We start from the raw sequence: 21,616 nt of genomic DNA, 5'->3' as shown, positions 1-21,616 counted from the left end.
TTGGATTCTCCACCCCCTCTTTATCCCTCATATGGTACCTATCACATTCTTTTTTTTTTTTTTTTAAGATTTTTATTTATTTATTTGACAGAGATCACAAGCAGGCAGAGGCAGGCAGAGAGAGAAGGAGGGGAAGCAGGCTCCCTGCTGAGCAGAGAGCCCAATGCGGGGCTGGATCCCAGGACCCAAAGATCATGACCTGAGCTGAAGGCAGAGGCTTAACCCACTGAGCCACCCAGGCACCCCATTCTATCACATTCTAATTGTATTAGAAATATATTGGCAAACTCATTCCTTCATTCAACAAAAACTGATGAGGCTTCATTTAGGTTGCATATTCCCTTAAATGCTGACTTTTCAAAGGTAACTAAAACAAGGTTCTTGCCCTCCATAAGTATACTCTATATGGGAAAGAGAAACACAAAGAGAAGTATGATAAAGGCATTATTAGATAGTGTAATATAGGTACTGTAAGATGTTGTGACCAGGGGCGCCTGGGTGGCTCAGTGGGTTAAAGCCTCTGCCTTCGGCTCAGGTCGTGATCTCAGGGTCCTGGGATCGAGCCCCGCATCGGGCTCTCTGCTCAGCAGGGAGCCTGCTTGCCCCTCTCTCTCTGCCTGCCTCTCTGCCTACTTGTGATCTCTCTCTGTCAAATAAATAAATAAAATTAAAAAAAAAAAAAAAAAAAGATGTTGTGACCAACTCAGAAGGTGTGACATCTGGGCCGGATCTTGAAGGATTAGTATCCGTACACAAATGCTTTATTTCTTTTACTGACGTGATGTCAGGGACCACGTCTCATCACGCTTTTACCATGGCAGGTGCCAAATAAATCTATATGGTATGAGTAAGTGAAAGAAATCCAAATTTTAAGCTTTTAATGATGGAAACACACAAATACATTCCAGAAAGATAATAAAATTATGCTCTGACAATGGAAAAAAACAATCTTCAGGTATTCAAACACGGTTGGTAAAAATGTAAAATGAATTTGAATACCAATTTGCAAAGAAGAGCTGCTGAGACTCTTTTCTGGGATCCCATAAACCAGAATATTGTAATGCAGGGAGCTGCCTTCGAAACAGTAAGAGGACCCATGGCTTTCTTTCTCAGTACTCTGCGATACTGGTGTTATTGTCCTTTGACAAATGAGGGAACTAGAGCAGAGAAGGATAAAGTCTTTAGCTCCAATCATACAATTAGCCCATGGTGGAGGCTGGATTCCAGTCCAGCCCTGCCAGGCCTCATTGCCAAACCCTTAGCTGCCAGGTGATGTGGCTTCATACTCTGATTGCCCCACACACGTGTGTCAGGGGGTCAGTACCATTAAAGCTACTACCATGCAGGGCACCTGGGTGGTTCAGTGGTTTGAGCCTCTGCCTTCGGCTCAGGTCATGATCTCAGGGTCTTGGCATTAAGGCCTGCATTCGGCTTTCTGCTCAGCAGGGAACCTGCTTCCCACCCCCACTCCCCGCCTGCCTCTCTGCCTACTTGTGATCTCCCTCTCTCTCTGTCAAATAAATAAATATGATCTCAAAAAAAAAAAACAACAAAAACTACTATGCAGATAAGCATTATGCTGCACTAACGGTCATCTGCATTTTCAGGAGACAGCAGAAGGAAGGAAACTTCTTTTCAGTAATTCAGACTCAAGAAAAGTATTGATTGACTTATTTTCAAAGGCTCAAATACAAGTTTTCAACCATGAATCTCCCAGTGTTTGAACTGAGGTTGCAATGTAAGGTATGCTCTAATTCTCCTTTGGTTTAATTCCAAGGAATTGGAATCTGGATTCCCTTAATCCCCAGGTATTTCATGTAAGATGCTGGATACAGCATGGCTGCCATCTTACTCGTAAACTCCCCCCAGCGGCGCTGTTTTCATTAAAGCCACTTCTCCGGGAGGCAGCCAGGAAAACAGCCACCAGAAGAGTATGCGGTATTTAGAACCTCAGTATTAGGTAAGTGGTCAGACCTGTTTATTTGAATTCCCCCTTATGGCTGGTCATACGATCTTCCTGCAAAGGAAGCCTGGAATAATCCACTTGAAGAAGGTCAGGGAGGAACAAAGGGTGTCCTGGAGAAGAGGACAGGAAAGAGGAAACAGACAGTAGGAGAAAAAGAATGGAAAAACCAGAAGACGAAGTGCTGTCCATAGGAATTTCCTAAACCGTGAACTGCCTGAGCTTTATCTCTGATGTTTACAACGCTGAGTAGGGTTCATCTGAGAAACAACAATGGAAGGAAAAAACACGTACACAAATCCAGGCATCAGAATCTTTCCCCCTTTAAATGGTCAGCTTGGAATACCCAAGGATTCATCCTGAATTACCCAGTGAAGGGACAGCTGACCAGCCACGGTCAGAAGACACCTGTGGCGGAGATGTACGCGATAGGAGATCAGAGGCTGAGGCCGCTAAGCCACAGTCATTATTCCCAGTCATCTGATCCCATGAACCCCTCAGGTTATATTTAGGCTTCCCATGTGAGAGTTTTAGCCAAAGCCTCATCATAGCAGTAGCAGTCATTATGAGATCATGAATAACAGTAACGGTAATAACTGAAATATTTTTAACGTGGAAAATATACCATTTCGACATACTAATTTCTCAGCAAAATGAATATATTTCTAACTTAAAAATATATATATATATTCTCCCTCCTCATTCAACGCACTATCAATTTCCTAACCTCCTTTACCTTCATCCTCGTCCCCATAGTCTCTCTCACACACACATTCACACACACACACACACACATACACACACAACCTTACCATGTCCCTTACACCCCATGTACAGACTGTTGGGGAGGAAAAAATTTCCCTTTACCCTTCCAAGTTTTTGGCTGGTGAATTGATATAAGGCATATTAACATGGGAAAAACAAAGTTAATTATGTGTATATAGGAACCCCGTAAGAATATGAGACCCAAGAACACGTAGGGTCAGTTGAGGCTTATAGGACATCCTAAGCTAAGGAATGGGGTAGGGGCTTAGGGCTTCAAAAGAGAAGAGGGTGATTCACAGAACAATAAGAAGAGATGTTCGATAATTAGATGTTTGCCCCACTGTACAGATAGGTCTTTCAGAGAAAAAGTAATCCTAGTAATAGCTCTTTTTTTGAGCCAGGCACACTATCTAAATTATTTTAGGTCATAACAACTTTATCCTAGATTATTATGCTTTTCCTTGTAAACTCCCATAACCGACTCCCACCCCCAACAACTTCTTTTGTCTTTAGCTGAACATGGTACTTCAGGTGATGGCTTTGGCCATTTTGGGGAGTTACTCAGTTTTCCTGGGTCTCTCTCATGTATCCACAGGAAGTATACATATTATTAAACTTTAGTTTGCTTTCTCCTGTTAATCTGTCTTACATCAATTTAATTATTAGATGAGTCAAAAACCTAGAAAACAAAGGGTTTGTTTTTTTGCCATACTACCTGCTCTATAGGCAATGATCAACTTACAGAACAGTGGACTCAACAAGGGTTCTGAACTCAAGACTGAACCAGATTCAAATTCCAACTTTGCCTTAGAAAACTGTGTATTTGTAACTAGTCTAAGTTTGAGTTTCCTCAATCTAAACTACTTTGGACAAAGTATGGTGCCTCATAAAAACATGACGCCTTACTTATATGGATACTGACCGTACCAGCAACTAAAAAATAGGGATATTTTTATATAGGTCAATTATATCTTGTAAAACTATGGGACAAAACTCAAGTGAGTAAATAAATACATACATACAAAAAATAGGTATATTTTCTATATGCACTTGAAATGAAGAGTCACCCCTTTCTTAATTACTGAAGAATTTATCTGCTGTACATCAACCAGGATTCCTTGCCCTTCTCTTTTCTTCTGGGTCTGCCGCCTTTTGGCAACATGAACAAAAAACCAACATACAGTCCATAAAGCTCATTTTATAATTTTAGGCACTTCAGATTTCAGAGAAGAGAAGGTTGAATTTAAATGCATAAAATGAGACAGAGGATGAAGTACAGGTTCAAATTATTCAGGCCAATGACAACTTCCGTTTCCACAGCCGCCCAAAAGCTGAGTTAGTTACACATTACTCTTGTTACCAGTTAACTGGCAAGACATTCGACTTAAACCAGTGCATGCACCCCTCCACCTGGAGTGTGGAAATCAGTTAACAGCCCGCCCTCTTCCCCGACCGCATCTATCGCCAAGTGGGCTCTGCTTCCTTCACCATGTCCTCCATCCTCAAAGGTCAATCTGATAACATGCCCGTGAGGGCTACTGCAACCCCAAAACTGTACTGTCTGCTAAGGGAGTCATTGCACGCAGCCAAGAAACAAAAACAGAAACAGCCGAAGCCACAGTTGGGTGGTAATCTGGGCAGCTGTCAAGATAACCTGAGAAAACAGGTCGCTGATGACAGCCGGAAGCCAAGAATGCCAAAGGTAAACATCTGTGATTAAAAGGGAAAAAAAAGAAAAAAGAGCAGAAACCGAACCTTAATGTCAGCTTCCTAAGGAAAAGGCATTATGTCTACCCCTCTGTGCTCCACTTGACCCTGAAAACGTATTTATATATGCATGTACTCATTCATTCATTCATTCATTCACTGTGCTAAGCACTCAAGTGCTTTCTCAGTGCACAGTAATTGATCCTAGGCCCTTATTGCCTGTATGTCAGATGTATTTGTGGCTGAACCTCAGGACACTCCTTTTGGGGGAGCCGCAGGCTCTCTGGGTCTCTCCTCTCTGGCATTCAAGAGAACTGAGCTTTCAGGTCAAATCTTTTACTACAGGCTGCCTTCTCCTCCCAAGGCCCAAAAAAGATCTGGAACAACCCAATGGTGGGAACAATCCACTCGACTACTTTTCCCCCTCTGAACTGTTGGTCACTTTGCTTTCCCACATGTTCATTTCAGAATGAGCTGTGCACAGCAAAATGGTGCCATGTTCCTACCTGGTCTCTCAGCCTCTCTTGGTGGCCCATGATGGCGGTGGCATGATGGGGGTATTTCTGCTTCAGATGTTCCAGGAAAGCTTCTCTCTTCCTGTCCATCTCAGATGTTTGCATTCCCAGGATTTCTTTGGAACTTCGGGGCCCACCTAGAGTGTGTCTCCTTGGGATGTTGCGGGACGACCTGGAAACGGAAACACGACTGTTTCCATTAGAGAGGCGTTCCTTGGTTCTGCGGCATTCTGCATCTTCTAGGGACGTTACATGTAGACTGCTTTTTCCTTGTTCTGAAAGACAAAAAGAACAAAATACAGTTCACAATAAATGATCTCACAATATCTCATTTACAGAACACCAAGAGGGTCTGTGGCGGTTGTTAACGTGTAAGTGTAACCTAGCAGGTGTTTTTGTTTTTTGTTTTAAGGCAAGAAGAGCGAATAAAATCAACAATCAGAGGAACTACAAAAACAAAAAACAAAAAACCCACATACTAAAAGGAAAAGTTGAAGAAAAAAGTGGATTATTTCTGACTCTTCCCTGAGGTTATTCAAAATAAGAACACGTGATCAGACTAGTTTGCAGGCTACTGGATTACCCCTTACCTTCATCCGTAATTATAGAAAAGTTTATTGCAGTGGTTCTGATTATTTCTTTATTTTTAATTACAACTTCATGCTGGTAACAGGACTTTTATATTTCTACAATCTGAGACACTTATTTCATCCCCAAGACCAAAAAAAGCTATCATAATCACTGATGGGTGAACCACCTACAAAATCCAGCCTCCCCCACCAATTAAGATAAAGCAAACAAATAGAATATTATTAGATTAATATTATCATCAGGTAAGAATGGAGGGAATGTAAAGGCTTAGACACATTTTATAGGAAGTGGACTTTAAAACACACAGTGAAAAGGGAAGAGTTATGATACGTGTGGATAGCCTAAACCTGGACCCTTGGGCTTGACCCTGCCTCTGACCTGGCCTGTAAGGGACAAGCTGACTTCAACCGAGAAGGGAGCAAGTGAGCCAGGCTGGACTGCAGGGACTGGACAGGGGACCTCTACTCATTCTCAATGGTTGGCAAATGGGTTGTTGGGTTTGCATATTCCAGTTCACTGAAAAGAAAAAGGCAATTACTTCTTAAAAACCTACGAACAGCAAGAGAATGTTATAAACATTCAAATTATCTTTGGAAGAAGAGTTCTTACACCCTACAGGGATGCAGGCCGAACAGAGTGTCCCCGTTCACTGAATTCCCAGGGAAAAGCACTGAGTGGGGGTTCTCAGGAGTTCTGCCTTTCATTCTAGACTTAGATCCCTTCCAGCCTCACTGTCTTCGTGATTAAAATGAGGATGGTGGGCTGGTCATAGATACACAAAGTCTTCGAGCTCTACATCCTTTAAAATCTACTCTAACCTATTTTTTAAAGATGTTTCCATTTGTTAACTATTGATCTCGAAAAGTTAGGTGCAGAAAAAGAGATCTGATATTCAAAGTTCTAGATTGGAACCTCAGACAGAGAAATAAGACTTTTACACCCAAGACACCCCGAGTGTCCGGTTTATGCATAAACGAGCTCGTCTAAAGCTCATTCCCCACCTCACCGTCTAGAAACGTCTCTCTACAGAACTCTAGGTACAAACACCCATTGGCTAGGCATAGAAAACATTTTAAACTCAGGCTGGCTTTCCTACTCTGCTTTTCCGTCCCTGGAAGAGTGTTCTGGGAATTATTCTTCTTGTCTACTCTTCACTTCTCATTATATTGCCAATGACAACATCTCCATCAGACACCGATGAGGAAAGGGATGAAGAAAATAGCCAAACTGGTTAATTCTCCTACTTTTCATGCGTTTCAGCAGTAAATTTAGAACGGGAAGAAGATGGAACTGTTGACTAAAAAGATATTGAGAGATGAACTGTATTATTTATTTAGGTTGCCTTCTTGTGACGTGCACTCACGTGACGGCTACCTTCTTTGTGGTGTCTTCTTGAATAAAACAGAAGGAACGGGATCCGCTGAGTGAAGCTAGATGCAGAAAATGCCATATGTCAGCTTGGTAAATACGTGTGCAATCTGGTTTAGCTTTAGCTTCTGGAGTGCGTATGCACGCACATGAGTTTTATATTAGCCCAAAACTTGTTGTACACTTGATATAACACTGTTGACTTTTAAACAGATTTTTACGGTTACTTTTGACATCATTAACATATTTTCAAAATTATCCAGGATAGCTAGATTAATGAGCAGGACTGGATCTCTGGAAAGGTGACTTCCTCACGTGGGCACACACACAGACACGCACACGGATAAACGTTCAGGAGCCTTCCACACCAACAGGGGCAGAAAGTTCCATTCCACCTCGCTCCGCCACAGACTCCCAAGAACTATGCTGTTTCATCCAAGGCTCCTCAGGATAGGTCAAGGCAGCCAGAACAGTAGCCCCGTGGAGACTGAAAAAAGAGTTTTCCGCTTTCTTCCTTCAGATAAACTGGGAAAGGAATGGGGGGGAGGGGCAGAGTTCAGAGCCCATCCTCTGCCACCATTCACCTTTGGGCAGCTCCGACTTGACGACACTCTAAACCCCTATTTTTTTTCCTAACACTTCGCACTGCAAGGTCCTGTCGACCTTATGGTACTTTGCCATTTTTTTTCTCTCTCTCTGGTGGATTCTTCTAAAATGTCTCCAGTTGCTTAACTAGGTTTAACGTGAATTGGTGGAAAGCAGCGAACAGCACGGATGACTAATGCACCAATGGCCCGGGGCACAGTCCCCTGGCAGACATCCAGGAGCCGGTGGGGCTCACTCCTCCCTGTGTCTCACCTTCTTGCCCTCTACCTCCCTCAGCTATGGGCCCCATCTGTTTCCCATCCCACCACCAGGCACCTGCTCCGTCCTCCCAGGCACCGCCCACAACAACCCAACACCACGATCCACACAAAGCCACCCTGAACACGCGTCCCCGTCACCCGAGCCTTCTCCCCAGGGAGGCTCTGCTCCTGGGCGCTGCCGACTTCCGCGCCGGAAGTAGAAGTGACAATTTCACTATTCCAGTCTTTTGGGGGAGAATGTGATCTCTCGGCTGAGGAGCCCCAACTCCTAAGCAGGGACAGAAACAAACGGGAGGGGACCGGGCAAAGGGCACTGAGTCCCAGTTCCACAGCTGTGGAGTCAGGGATCCGAGTCGGGGCCAGTTCTTCATTATCCACAAAGCCATCAACACAGAAATAAAGTTCTATTTCTTGCCTAGAATGCGCTTGGGTGCTAACGTTTAAGGACGGGTGTGTCCCGGGGCTCGCTATTCTGGGAATCCGTGTCAAACAAAGAACGGGGCTGGAGCATGAAGACCCGCTTTCAGTTTCCCCTTCCTGCCGCTCCCAGCCTCTGCCCAGCCCAGGGCGAGTCCTCTGTAGCTGCTGGGAGCTGGGCAGTGAGCAAAACGGGAGCCTGGAGCAGAGAACAGCCCCTCCAAACTTCCGTGGAGCAGAAGTAGGGGTGAGGAGGGCGGAAGCGCCTGAGAGTTTCAAAGGGCGGAGATGCAGCAAGTTCCCGCGGGCCAGAGACCACGGGCCCCTGGGCCACAGCTCGGATGGCTTCAGCCACGTCCGCTGACTTACAGCAGGGCCCCTGCATCACTGGGACACTCCACGCCCGCTTCCTCCCCAAGAGCCAGCAACCACACTTCCCTGAGATTTTTACTCCTAAGCGAAGACTAGGCAAGCCACGGCCTCTCTGAGAAGGAGCCCCTCACTTCTTTACAGTGGCTCCTGGTTAGCTATCTCTAAAAGTGTGCCAAGTTCCTCTCTGGCCATAGAAACATCGTGAGAAACTGCCGTTTTGTCTGGTTGTCTGTCCCGACCCCGTGGCAGCGACAGTACTCTGTCCGTCTGTGTCTTCACACCACAGTATCCTCCTGGGGCACACACACAGAAAGACTGCATTTTCCAGGACCCTTCATCTAGCTGGGGTCTTGGACTAACAATTCCTCCAGTCAACGCAAATGAGGTGAGATACCTTTAGTTCCCGCCCCCAGGCTTCCGGAATAATCGCCCTTGCTCGTTCTCTTTCTTCTTCTTCTTTTTTTTTTTTTAAGATTTTATTTATTTATTTGACAGAGATCACAAGCAGGCAGAGGGGCAGGCAGAGAGAGAGGAGGAAGCAGGCTCCCTGCTGAGCAGAGAGCCCGATGTGGGGCTCGATCCCAGGACCCTGGGATCATGACCGGAGCTGAAAGCAGAGGCTTTAACCCACTGAGCCACCCAGGCACCCCTCGTTCTCTTTCTTCTTTGGCTAGCTGAATGCAATGGCTCCAGTGGAAAATGCCAAAGCCTTGAAGAATGGGGTCCCAGAGTCAGCCTAAAGCTGGGCGCTCAGGAGATCCACCTGGCCAGGAATGTCCACATTCCACTGTGTTCAAAAAATTAACATTGACTAAACCACACGGATTTCAGGGTTGTTACAATTAGCCTCCTGACTCATACAGATCACATATTCTGCTGGGGGCCCACGGGGTTCCTCGGTTGGCCAGTTCTCTTGTTACCATCCCACAGATCACCCCCGTACACGAACTGGCACAGAAACTGCAGCTGAAATCAGACCATGGTAATTATTTACCTAAAAATCCTGAAAAATTAAGTAAGCAACAGAGAAGGTTTCTGGTATGGATTTTCAGACAAAAGAGGAACAGTCCCTCTGCTCCCCAGAAAAGTATTCTCATCTCAAGTGTTGGTCGGATGATTCATTCATTCATTCATTCTCGAAAATACGTCTTGAGTGTCTGCTCTGTAGACTAAAAGGACTTAGGAAACGCAGTGAAGTTGTGATCAAGACAGATAATCCCCTTGCCTCACAGCGGATCCACATTACAAACAGGGACGCAGACAATGAACAAATAATATGTAATAAGTGTTCAGAAGGATGAAACAGGTAAGGGGCAGAGACCGATGGGGCAGTTTTAGAGTTCTGAGCAAAGATTTGAATATCGGGGACTCCCCGATGGGCAGTGGGGACTGCCAATGCATTTTTTTTTTTTTTGGCAAGTTTAAGGTGTACAGTGTGCTGGTTTGATACATTTATATATTGCAAAATGGTTACCCCCCACCAAAGCAAACCCTATCTTGAAACACTGGTGAATCAGGGGGTGGGGGAGGCAAGCAGGTGGACGGTAACACTACACCTGCCAGGGGTTTCAAGAGCTTAGGGGCCAGAGGAAAAGCAGACACCTCGGGGTTGCTGGGGGCTGACACATCCCAGGGAACGTCCCAGAATAGCTCTGAGGAGCCCACGGCCTTCAAAGGGAGCATCAGCTTTTTAGATGGCAATTCGGCCAATAACGACGGAGTGCCTGCTCCGCACGGTGCACCTCGAGGTAGACTCACACTGCTGTCGACCTAAGCAGGCTGCTTATCCCGCCATGGAAGCCTTGTTGATGAGAGCTATTCCTGAGGCCACCGTATGCCCCGGTTTGCCTAAACGGTTGTGCGTTACAACTGCCATCCCAGCAAAATTATTTATAGGCTGCCGTTTCACTTTCAAAAGTGTCTCCGTCTAGATAGTAAGTTACACGATCACCCAGGGGATCCTTACCTATAGTAGACTGACTGGTAAACTCCAAGCCCTGGGATGGGATCATTAGCCTTTTGTTCAAGAAATATTTACTGAGTGCTTTCTACATGTTTGGGTATTGGGTAGAGGGAATGTTAAGGATGAAGAAGACCTGGTCGGCCCTGGTATTCCGTGCTGTAATCCAGTGAAACAGAAACAAATGGTACAGAAACAGTGGTACAGAAACAAATACCATCAGGTGTGGCTAGGAGTGGGCATAGGGTATTACGGGTGATGTGAGCAGAGGCCTGGCCTCCCTATACGGTCCTTGTGCTGACCGAAGACCTGGAACAGAAGCCGTCCTCCTTTACAGAACTCAGTGGGACCCGACACATCTAACTTGAATACTTCTCACCCTTACAATCTCTCCAGCTGCTGCCCCCTCCAACCTCCCTGACCTCTAAATGCTCAAGTGCCCCAGAGCGCACTGGGACCTGTACACACAGACCCGATCCCAGGAGATCTGCCACAGGCCCCAGACCTTTCTCAATTCAGGTGGAGAATATCCACGCAGCAATCAGCATCCCCATTTAGATGTGAGATAAACATCTCCATCCTCACCTATCCAAAGGACTTCCTGGTCTCCTCCATTTCCAAGCCAGAAACACCCTTTCCTCTCCTTGCCTGCACTCAAATACTTTTTTTCCTATTTATGTAAATGACAACTCCATCCCTCCAGCCAGGCGGGCAGACATTTCTGAAATCATCTTGGACTCCTTCTTTTCTCTTGTATCTTACATCCAATCCCTCTGCAAATTCTTTTGGCTTTACTCTCAATATACATCTAGAACCTGTCTTCTCATCACCACCTGTCCTACTACCCGCTGGTCCAAGCTTCTGTATGGCTTACTGTAGAAGCCTCCAAGATGGTCTCTCTGCCCTTTCCCTGCCCCCACTTGGGTTATTGTCAGTACAGCACCCAACAGTTCCCTTTTATATGACAAGTCAGACCTGCCAGCCAGCAGCTCCCTACCTCTTTTGAAAAAAAAAAAAAAAAAAAAAAGCTCAAATCTCTACCATCATCTCATAGCCCTGTGTGATCTGGCCTGGCATTACCTCTTAACCTCTTTCCTCCCATCCTTCTCCCATGTCCCTGCTGTTCTTCGAACAAGTTCTTGCCTATTCCCTCCTTAGCCTCTTTCAGATGTTTATTCAAACACACACACCAGTGAGGATCTCCCTGATAACCCTCTCTCCATACTCCCTGTTCCCTTTTCCTGCCTATGGTTCCCTATTGTCTGATTTCCATTTAAAAGAGTTGCTGGATAAAATATGAAATGTCCAGTTAAAATTGAAATCCAGTTAAAATTGAATTTCAGGTAAACAAGGAATAATTTTAGCATAAGTATGTCCCAAATATTGCGTGGGATATACTTATACAAAAAAAAATATTCATTGTTCATCTGAAATTCAAATTTAACTGGGCATCCTGTGTTTTTATTTGCTAAATCTGGCAACGCTGCCGTCTAACATGCTATATAATTCATTTATCTGTTCATTGTCTCCCTCTCTCTCCTACCTGCTTTCCTCCAAACTTGGCTCTTGGAACATAAGTTCAATGAAAGGAAGGATTTTCCAACTACTTTGTTCACGGCTGGGTCCCCAGCAGCTAAAACAGTAACTACTACATAACAGATGCTCAATATTCACTGAATGAATGAGTAAGTAAATAAAGTGATCACACTCCCTCAGCCCAACCATCTCCAGCCTCGGAAGCATCTTTGAATTGCCGTGGTTGTTTGAAAGTTATTCCTTAAATTGGTCCCATTCTAATTGCCCCTGTAGATTCTGTGTCATTCATTTTAACAGAGGCCGGAAGACTCAGTCTCTGCGGTAGGATCCTGTCCTATCAGTTAAGGGAGGGAAGGGAGCCTTATCTCCCACCGGACCCCACCGACCAGGCGCCCTCCAGGAAGAGTGCTCTGTTTTAGAAGCACAAACACAGATACCTAGACTGACGACTGTAAAATGGGGGATTCTCCCAGGTTTACTGAGCTTAAAGTTTCCTGAGTTTCACCCGCCGGAGTAAGGGGGGATGGGAGAGTTGGGGAGGGGGGGGTCTATGTCTTGTAATTCCATTTTCTTCAGTCTAGCTTAGTTTTGCATTTTCAGTGCGGATGAGTCATTTGTTACTTCCCTTTTGCCTTTTTAAAACACACACACCTTTTCCCCTGTGCATAATCCCTACTCCCACGCAGAGCACGGCAGCCCCGCAAACGCTTCTCTTAGTTCCTAACTGGCCCCTGGATGAACCTGGGGTAGGGTGGGCGGGGATGGCTCCGGGCTTGTGCGGGTTTCTGAACAAGCTGCCTATATGATACCATATGATAGGCTCTGGCATCATAGACGTCACTCACTGGAGGGCAGAGAAGTCCCTTCTCCACCCAACCCCACTGTGAAATTTCTTCGGAACAACATAAGCTTCTGGAAATTCCCTACGGAAAAGACAAGTCTATCACAAACACAATTAAAGGAAAACTGCCTGGAGAAAATCTACCCAAATCGTCTAACAACTCCCAACTTTTGAATTAAAGCATGCAAAGATTCCGCACAGCCCCATCTATCATCCGGATGGGCCCGTGCTCCCCTGCTGTTCCGATCTGCAAAATAAAACATCCCTAAACTCTGTAATTTAACTCTCAAATTCTGCAAAACGTGCAACCCAGCATGCCTGTGCCTCATGGGATTCCCCCAATCAATGAATGGAAACGCTGCCTTCCCATATGAGATAGCTGCCCAGAAACAGCTCCTTTCTCCCACGGCTGGGAGCAGCGAGTATGAAAAAGCTGCTTTTAGCGATATATTTTGTCACCGCCTGGAGATACAACACATACTGACTGCTCCCTGTGCTACCAACGCGGCATCCCCACGCCACTTCTCTGGCTGCTGAAGGAAAGCCTGCCAGAGCCGAAGTCGGACCCAAGAAATCACAGCTCTCCACGCACTTTCCAAAACGCACGCCAGCCCAAGAAACGCGCGTTCCCCCCGCCATGCGCCGCGTCCCGGGTTCTAAAAAGCAGCCCGCGGCGAGGAGCGCGCGGAACCGTAACTCCATCTTTGAATGAGTCTGTTACTTACCCTGCTTCTGTCCGCCGTCTGCTGCGTGGGGAAGGCACGGCTCGCATTTCTGGCTTTCATTTTCTTCCATTGTCCCTCCGCCCGCGGCACAGGCTGCTCGCCGCTCTTTAAACTTCAGAGCGCAGTTCTGCAAGCTCCCAGAAAGCGCCTGGAAGGAGGCCCGGGGCGGGGGGCGGGGAGGGGACCGTGCGAAACCCCACCCCGAACTGTTCTCCACTCCGGTGCAAAGTCTCTCCCGCCCGAGAAAACTGCATTCCAGCGTCGGGCCGCCCCCGTCCCTCCGTGCCTGCGTCCCCGCGTCCGCCCGCCCGCCCGCCGGACGGTCCCGGAGGAAGGAGGGGGGAGGCTGCGCTCTCCGAGCCGCCCGCTGACCCTGCCCCTGCCCCGGGCCCGCCCTGCGCCGCGCGCGCCCGAGGCTCCAACAGGTGATGGGCTTCCCGACCCGGGGACCCAGACCGCCTGTTTGCACCGCTGCAGACCGCCCAGATTCCGCAGCCCCGGGAAGGAAAGCATTTCACACAGGCTCAGCGGCAGGCGCTAAGCGCCCGGTCTCCGGTTGCTTTAATCTCAGACACAAAACGAGCCTCCCAAGGAGGCTGATTTACGTATTACTAAACAGCCAACTGCTGAACATCCCAAATTTCGGTGAAATCCCTTAAAAAAAAAGAAAAAGCGTGTATGCTGAATGTTGTTAAGTAAACACTTTCCGGCACTAACTTTAGAACCTGATTAACACATGCAGAGAGGTGGTTTACTTTTCGCACAATTTCAGTCACTTCAGCTGAACTTTCAAGAGTTTGTGCTCATTTGCCTAGGCTCTGACTTCGGCCCTCTCCCCCAACACACACACACACACACACACACACACACCCCTTGGTCACAACAATGAAAAGTAAACTAGTAAAATCAACCTTCTGGGGTTCTCAAGTTAATTACTTTAAAATATCCGAAAGGCAGTAAAATTGCTTTTCTTTGGATAGGCAGAGTGGCATCCAACATACCCAGTCTCCTTTTAAACTATCTACAAATATTTATTTTGTTCTCTACCCAGTCCTTGAAAAACTGGCAAATTTCCCAGAAAGTGAAAATAGGAGGCACAATGTACACACACACACACACACAGAGGATGGGAAATACCTTAAGCAACATTAGGTGTGCCGCTCCAGCCATCTAACAGTCACACAATCACTGGTAGGAGTGTGATATTTTCACCCGCAGTGGCCCCATCACTCGAAGGGAAAAAAAGAACAATGGTTTCGCCTGCTAACCATACTGTGACCCAGTTTAACAGGCCACTCGGACAAGGTTTTAGATTAATTTAGCTCAAGAAGCCACCAGAACAATGGCTGGCCTATCCTCCAGATTCTGACCTTGAGTCACCTGTGTGTTTTGGCAGTGTAGGGGACATATTTTGGCCATTTAGGGCAAAAAGATGTGGAAGCCCTTAGAGGACAAAGGATACAGGCCAACAGGAAAATGGCCATGTGGGAGAGGGAGCCAAACTCACGTCAGGAAGGGAAGAAGAAACCTCGAAACTCCTCAGGATTTTTCCTGAAATCCAAGAGGTGGTGAATCTTCTAGAAAGTTAGCGCTTCGCCTGGCAGCGTGAATACAGCCGTTGAGTTGACAGAGCTCAAGGTCTCCGCGACTTTGTAACAGAATTACCGGGTAATCTTGCTTTAAGGAGGAACTAATCTTACACAGTTTCTGTATTGGTTCCCCGCAGGCAAACACCAGATGAATCTTGTTTCAACCTTACTATTTCCTCAGATACAAAAGGTTCAGGAAGGAGGGATCTGTGTTCAGGCCCCCAGGCCCAGATTATCCTGATCCTTGGGTAGCTGTTGTGTATTTGCCTTCAAATTATTAATGCCAGAAATGACTGCGGTGGAGGGAAGGGGGTGGGGGAGAGAGGGAGAGACACATTGCAGCCAGAGCACTGGTCTACACCAGACGTCCCTGGGCTCTGACGCAAAGCGAACTTGCTTTGGTGCGAGGAGAGCCTATTCCTAACAGCTCCCACCTGCCACTTGACACGGTACCTTGGGGAAACCCCCAGGATGAAGGAGACAACAGCGTGCTTGCAATGGCAGTCCACAACAACCACCAGCTGGGAAGGCTTTCAATCCAGGCAAGAAAAAAAAAAATCCATTTTGTTACGTAGATTTCGCTTTCCTGGGGCTGTTTGGAAAATGTGAGGGCAGGGCCCTGTTGATCCCCAAATGGGTAAAAGAGGGGCAGCTCTCCCACCAGTTCTAAACTCTGGTTAGTTTCCAGGCGGCCCAAGGAAGCCCCTCTGCCCACCATGTGTGAAGCTGCTGGGACCCTCCCCTCCCCCACAGGCAAGGCCTCTGGCAGGCGGTGTAGATATTCCTCCAAGCAAAACTCTTTGTGGAATGCACAAAAGAAAAAGGCATTACCAGGAAAGATAATTAACATAAATCATTAAGGACCACAGCCATCTAGACACATATTTACAGTAAATCACGTTCTCTTAAATAGTTAAAACTTTCTGAGGATTCTACGGGGGGGGGGGGAAAGCTTCTACCAGACTAGTTACTGGCCCTTTGTTCCTTCTCCTTGAGAACAAGAATGGAAAACAATTCGAGAAAGTACTGTATTGATGCCTTGGCACTGACTTATTCTACACATCCCTCTCCAGAGCACGCAGACCTTACTAGGACCTGATTGTCAGCTTCTCTGAGAGCTTCTCTGTTTTCTACAATCCCCATAAGCTCCGTAACTCAGATCTTCATGAAAAATACTATGATTGTCATTGCTGTTACTGTGGAAATGTTCTTTCTGGAAGAAACCCTCCTTGAACTAGAAGCACACCGTGCTTTTAGGTTTAATTTAATTTCTAGGTTTAAAAATTGCTATTACAAACCAATCTGCCTACTGCCGTACTTTGAAATTTGCTGTGAAAGGCAGAAGGAAAGCGGGAGGAACTTGAAATGTGATTTTCCTGCAGTCATACGGAGAGCTACAATAATGATACCAGGGGGCTAAATTTTCAACTCCATTTCTGTTAACCAGCGAAGGTACAAGACTATTTCTTGGTTAATGGCTCCATATGTTGGCAATTCATGCTTCAAAATGAGCCAACACACCAAAAAAGTGTCATTTCAAAGGAAAGACAAGTGATTTTGCAGGCAGAGCTAACCTGCTACAGAACTGGGCCGCTACTGGTTTTGCTAGTGCAACTTAAACAGACAGTCGCTATGACGGGCATCCCTCCCAAGGATCAGAAACTATTGCAAGTGACTTCTTAGCAGGCCTATTTAATTACAGGGCTGCAAAAAGCATGTCAACGTCCTTGATGCAAGTTCTTCAACGGAGGAATTACTAGAAGCCAGTGTTGGTGGGTTTCAGATTCTTTTTTATTTTTATTTTATTTTTACTTTTTAAAATTTTATTTATCTATTTGGCAGACAGACATCACAAGCAGGCAGAGAGGCAGGCAGAGAGAAAAGGGGAAGCAGGCTCCCTGCTGAGCAGAGCCCGATGTAGGGCTCAATCCCAGGACCCTGGGATCATGACCTGCGGAAGACAGAGGCTTTAACCCACGGAGCCACCCAGGCACCCCATCCAATTCTTTTTTATTTTAAACCCTACTAAGAAAAGAGAGCCTACTCTGATCAGACATCAGGACACGAAAGAAGTAATTCATGCTTGCGGAAGCCATAACATATACTTTTCAAAGACTGGTAACTGAACGTAAAAAGATGCAAAATCAGGTGAAAAACAAACCAAAACTGTTTCAGCCAGAGCCCCCGTGCCTTGACGTGTTCTTACACATGGCCCTTCCTACGGGAACACCCTGTGTGTCACCCTAGAGTTCAGAAGTAAGACTTCTGACAGTTGGGAAAACATTTGCTTAAAAGGATGATCCGGTGGTGAATGAAATGTAGGCTGTCCCATCCTACTCTTGCCAGCAGCGTGTCAGCTGGCTAGGGTGACCTTATACTTAAATATAAACCAGAGCACTTGTGGCAGGGAAAGGGGACACTATTCATGATCGCAACAGGACAAGATGCAGAAACCACGACTGTCCCTGGCAAAGCCGCACAGATGGTCACCTATGCATGGTCCAAGATAAGCCCCATGTGCTCCTCAGGTTTCCAAATGCAAAATGAGCATGAATGATGCTGTTCGACCAATTCCACGTCAGAAAATACAAATCCCACTACATGATATGCTGTACGGCTCATCCACCCAAAAGGAATTTTCCTTTCTGTGTTTAGGGCAAAGATCTCACAGATGTGACCACGGAACCATTTATGTCTCCGGCATGCTCTCCAGAGGGTAACCAATCTTCCTGATCTTACGGGCGTCCTTAAAGATCCCAGCTGCTCCGAGGAGACCTGGCCAAACAAGGAAGCCTCTCCCACTGCTCTGACCCATTTCCAGGTCCTGGAACTTTCTTCTTCTACCCCATAAAATTCTGCAGGCGATTATAACTAGGAACTACTCTTAGATCCAATGTGTTAATGCTTTAAGCGTATTTGCTTGCTCTTCAAGAGAATCCATTGATGTTCATTTTTATCAGGGTTTCTTTTATCTCTTTTTAAGTCAGAAGACGCTGGAAAGCAAAGACCACGTCTGCCAACCAGTGTAGCCGGACCGCCACGTGGGCAGCCTGTCCCGGAGAAAGCTCCTGGTGGGCACGGCAATCCAAGTCTGGATCCCAGGTGGCAACTTTTAAGTGAAAATTGCAACTTGGACAGGCTCGCCCCTTTCATCCCAGAGCTGGCTGAACCATGACATATTCTATAGAGTTCCTGAAGGCCCAGGATGGAACCCACGAGAATGCGAACACTCCCTAAGATGCCAGCACTCTGCCTGTTCCTCGCTTTACCCAGTAGGGCTAGAGGGAACCCTTTCATGAGAGAGTGTTTTGGTGACATCTCATCAGGAAGGCACTTCCCTGGCCTACTTCTGCCCCTGGGCTTCCCCACGTGCACTGCAAAGCTGTAGTGAGCTGTTGGGGGAGCAGGGACTACGGGGAGCCGATCACAGAGCCAGAAAATTGGGATCAAGTGTTAGCTTCTATTGCCCTCTCCCATTCTGCAGATGCGCAGACTGAGGCCCGGGGAGTTCATGGCAGTTGGCCTCCCTAGTCAGCCTTGACTCTGTCAAATTCCTTTCATCCTTAGGATCTTCTGTCCTCTTTTCTCACAACTACCCTGGGGGACCCCTTAATTATTCTCACTCCTTTTGCTCTATTGAAATGGACAAGAGAGTCAGGGTTGGTCCAGGGGAGAGTAAACCTCTCTTCTAAAATCCCTCTCCCGTCAACCATAGAATTGGGTCTGGTATTGTTTGGGGGTCATTGCTATACAGGCCATGAGGCATTAGGCATTGGTACCTTCTCTGTTCATTGAGAGGCAGTGTGTGCTGTGTGTGCTGGTGCTATGATGCCAGGGACATCCCAGGTGGGACACAGCTTTCCCCAGGAGGTGCCGCTGGGACCAGCCAGCAGAGAGAATGAACAGGAGCCTGTACTTGGAAAGTACAAGATAGAGGAAACAGCCTCAGCGGTGAGTTGGGGTACAGGCATAGACCTGTAGGCTGGTGGGCTGGGGTATAGCACAGACGTGGGGTGTGGGGGCTCTGACTTTGGTACAGCAGAAAGAGAGGTCGCGGGATCATTCTTCCTGCTGCCTCTGAGCCTTTGCTCTCCTTGCCCCCCCGCCCGCCCCCTGCCCCCAAAACTCAGAGCTCCTCACTTTCCCTATCAGGCAGGGGAGAAACACGCGACACCTCACTGATCACGTCTGTATGCTTTTCTGCCAAATAAACACTTACCTAGACTTTGTTTCAATAACACACCTTGTTTGTTTGTTTTTTGCTTTTTCATGTTTTCTTCCATTTTTAGTTTTAGCGAGTAATGGCCACAAAGACTATTGGTGAGAGCGGCAGACGACAAAGAACAGAAGGGTCAGTGCGAACACACTGTTCTTCTAGCTCACCCCCAGGAGGGTGACACGTTGCGGGGGGGGGTGGGGGCATTGCAGGGGCAGGTGCTCTGGGCTCGAGGGATGCTCAGGCAGGGGCGGAGGTGGGGGAGGGCGCCCACTCTCCAGCTTCTCCACCAAGCCCTGCTCAGCCTCAGGCTTTTATGGCCAATTCTTGAAAACCAATCATGGGCTTCACAACTTAAGTATTTTTACAGTGATTTCATTTTTTCCCACCCCAGGCCACAGAATTTAAGGAAGGGGATAACTGGTATTCCTTGCAGATGAAATAAAACAGTTCTAATAATGAAGGACCTAATTGCAGGAGCCAGGTGGGAGGAGGAGGAAGACGGGGACCATCTACCAAGTGTCTGTGGCTCTGCTTCTCCCCTTCTGTGCCCCTCCCCCCAAGTGCTACTAGAGCTTAACATTTTCTTTCCCAGATTATACTGTTTTGCTTTTGAAATACATTCTTCCTCAAACTTTACAACTGCTCAACTGGGCAAGGTTTTAGTGGGATAAAATATTTAATTAGAGGTTGGGCCGAGTTTTCCACAACACTCTATGAGGAGTCTAGCTTATGGAAAGCGATCGAATTCATAAAAGCAAAAGAATAAAATGGTAAGTGGTTTCTACCTGCTCCTCACCCCAACACACACCTCCTTCCTTCCACACACACCCCCTACCCATGTGCGTCAGAACCCAAATCCCTGAGGCACCTGGATGGCTCAGTTGGTTGAACGTCTGACTCTTGATTTCAGCTCAGGTTATGAATTTTGGGTCGTGGGTTCAAGCCCTGCACCAGGCTCCATACTCGGTGGGGGACGCTTGAGATACTCTCTCTCTGTCTGCCTCCTCTTCTAAAATAAATAATGAATCTTAAAAAAAAAAAAAAAAAAAAGAACCCAAGACCCTGATAAGTGGCAAGCTGGTATAGTAAAATAGACCAGCGAGGAACTGAGGATATCTACAATGTGCCCTGCTCACAAGCCTGTTCTGAGGAAGGCAGTGGGGGAGTTTCTCCGTGGCATCCCAAGTCAGTAGGGACCCACTTGGAGTGCTCCCTGTGGGAGAGCTCAGGGTGATCGGGGCTGGAGAGGGGCTCAGAGACCCATCAGCTCTTCCCTCTTCTTACAAAATTTGAATGGGGTACAGAGAAAAAGTGACCAACAGGCCAGGTTTGCCCAGAACAGAAATTTCCTTTTTTTTTTTAAGATTTTATTTATTTTAGGGGGTTAGCCCGAGCAGAGGCAGGGGAGGGAAGGGGCAGAGGGAGAGGGAGAAGCAGACTTCTCGCTGAGCAGGGATCCTGACCTGGGGCTCGATCCAAGGACCCTAGGATCATGACCTGAGTCAAACGCAGGCGCTTAACGGACTGAGCCACCCAGGCACCCCTGGATGCAGAAATGTCTATGCTAAAACCAGGAAAATCCTGAGAAATCTAGGTGCAGGTGGTCACCCTCGTATGGCGGCCAAAGCGGAGCCCCACAAACAGACTAGCAGGCAAAGCCATGAGGCAGCAAGAGAAAGGGATGGGGGAAGGGAAGGCCAGAAAGGGGGGGAGCGGGAAGCAGGGGAAGAGAGAGAGGGTGCGCGAGCCAGGGAGCAGCACCAGCAGTAGAGAAAGAAGCTGGCAGGGATGGAGCAGCAGGATGAGGGACAAGGACAGATTTCTGTTTGTTTCACAGAGTGGCCACAGCTCTATCCTCAATGTCGAAAGACCATGTCCAGCTGCTCAAGAGGTCTGGGAAAGCCATTTCCTAATCATCCTGCTTCCTCATACACAGAATAACCCAACCTATGGGTAGGTCTCTTCCTTGTCATCTGAGGGGGTCATGGCCTGGGGAAAGCGGGACACTCAAGTGAGAGTTTACAGAGTTGCTTCTGAGATAATTAATAAATACGGGTTGGTTCATCTTCAAAACACAATGTTCTCCGTCCTACCCTTTTCAAGATTTACACTAAATAGTTCATAACTGCCTTTGGGTGCAGGTTTTTGTAGCAAAACGATTTATTTCAAGGAGTTCCAAAAA

At 46.9% G+C, this 21,616-nt stretch overlaps 1 protein-coding gene across 15 annotated transcripts in view; it reads right to left on the bottom strand.

Moving 5' to 3' along the window:
• Positions 1-21,616, bottom strand: part of KIAA1217 (KIAA1217 ortholog) — a 692,194-nt gene that overhangs the window by 281,399 nt on the left and 389,179 nt on the right. For 4 of the 15 annotated variants that reach the window (XM_046013809.1, XM_046013814.1, XM_046013827.1 and 1 more), the window contains exons 1-2: positions 13,627-13,877; positions 4,942-5,225 (exon numbers count right to left, since the gene is read on the bottom strand). In XM_046013809.1, coding sequence (XP_045869765.1) covers positions 4,942-5,225; positions 13,627-13,696 — 354 coding nt within the window. In that variant the 5' untranslated portion in view covers positions 13,697-13,877. Of the gene's footprint in view, positions 1-4,941; positions 5,226-13,626; positions 13,880-21,616 lie in introns of those variants that run through there. The other 11 variants (XM_046013810.1, XM_046013811.1, XM_046013828.1 and 8 more) reach the window with 5 other exon arrangements.

This window comes from Meles meles, chromosome 7, assembly GCF_922984935.1.
Source record: "Meles meles chromosome 7, mMelMel3.1 paternal haplotype, whole genome shotgun sequence".
Classification (NCBI taxonomy): domain Eukaryota; kingdom Metazoa; phylum Chordata; class Mammalia; order Carnivora; family Mustelidae; genus Meles; species Meles meles.
The sequence above is the reverse complement of the archived record's forward strand: the minus strand, read 5'-3'. Positions and strand labels throughout refer to the sequence as shown.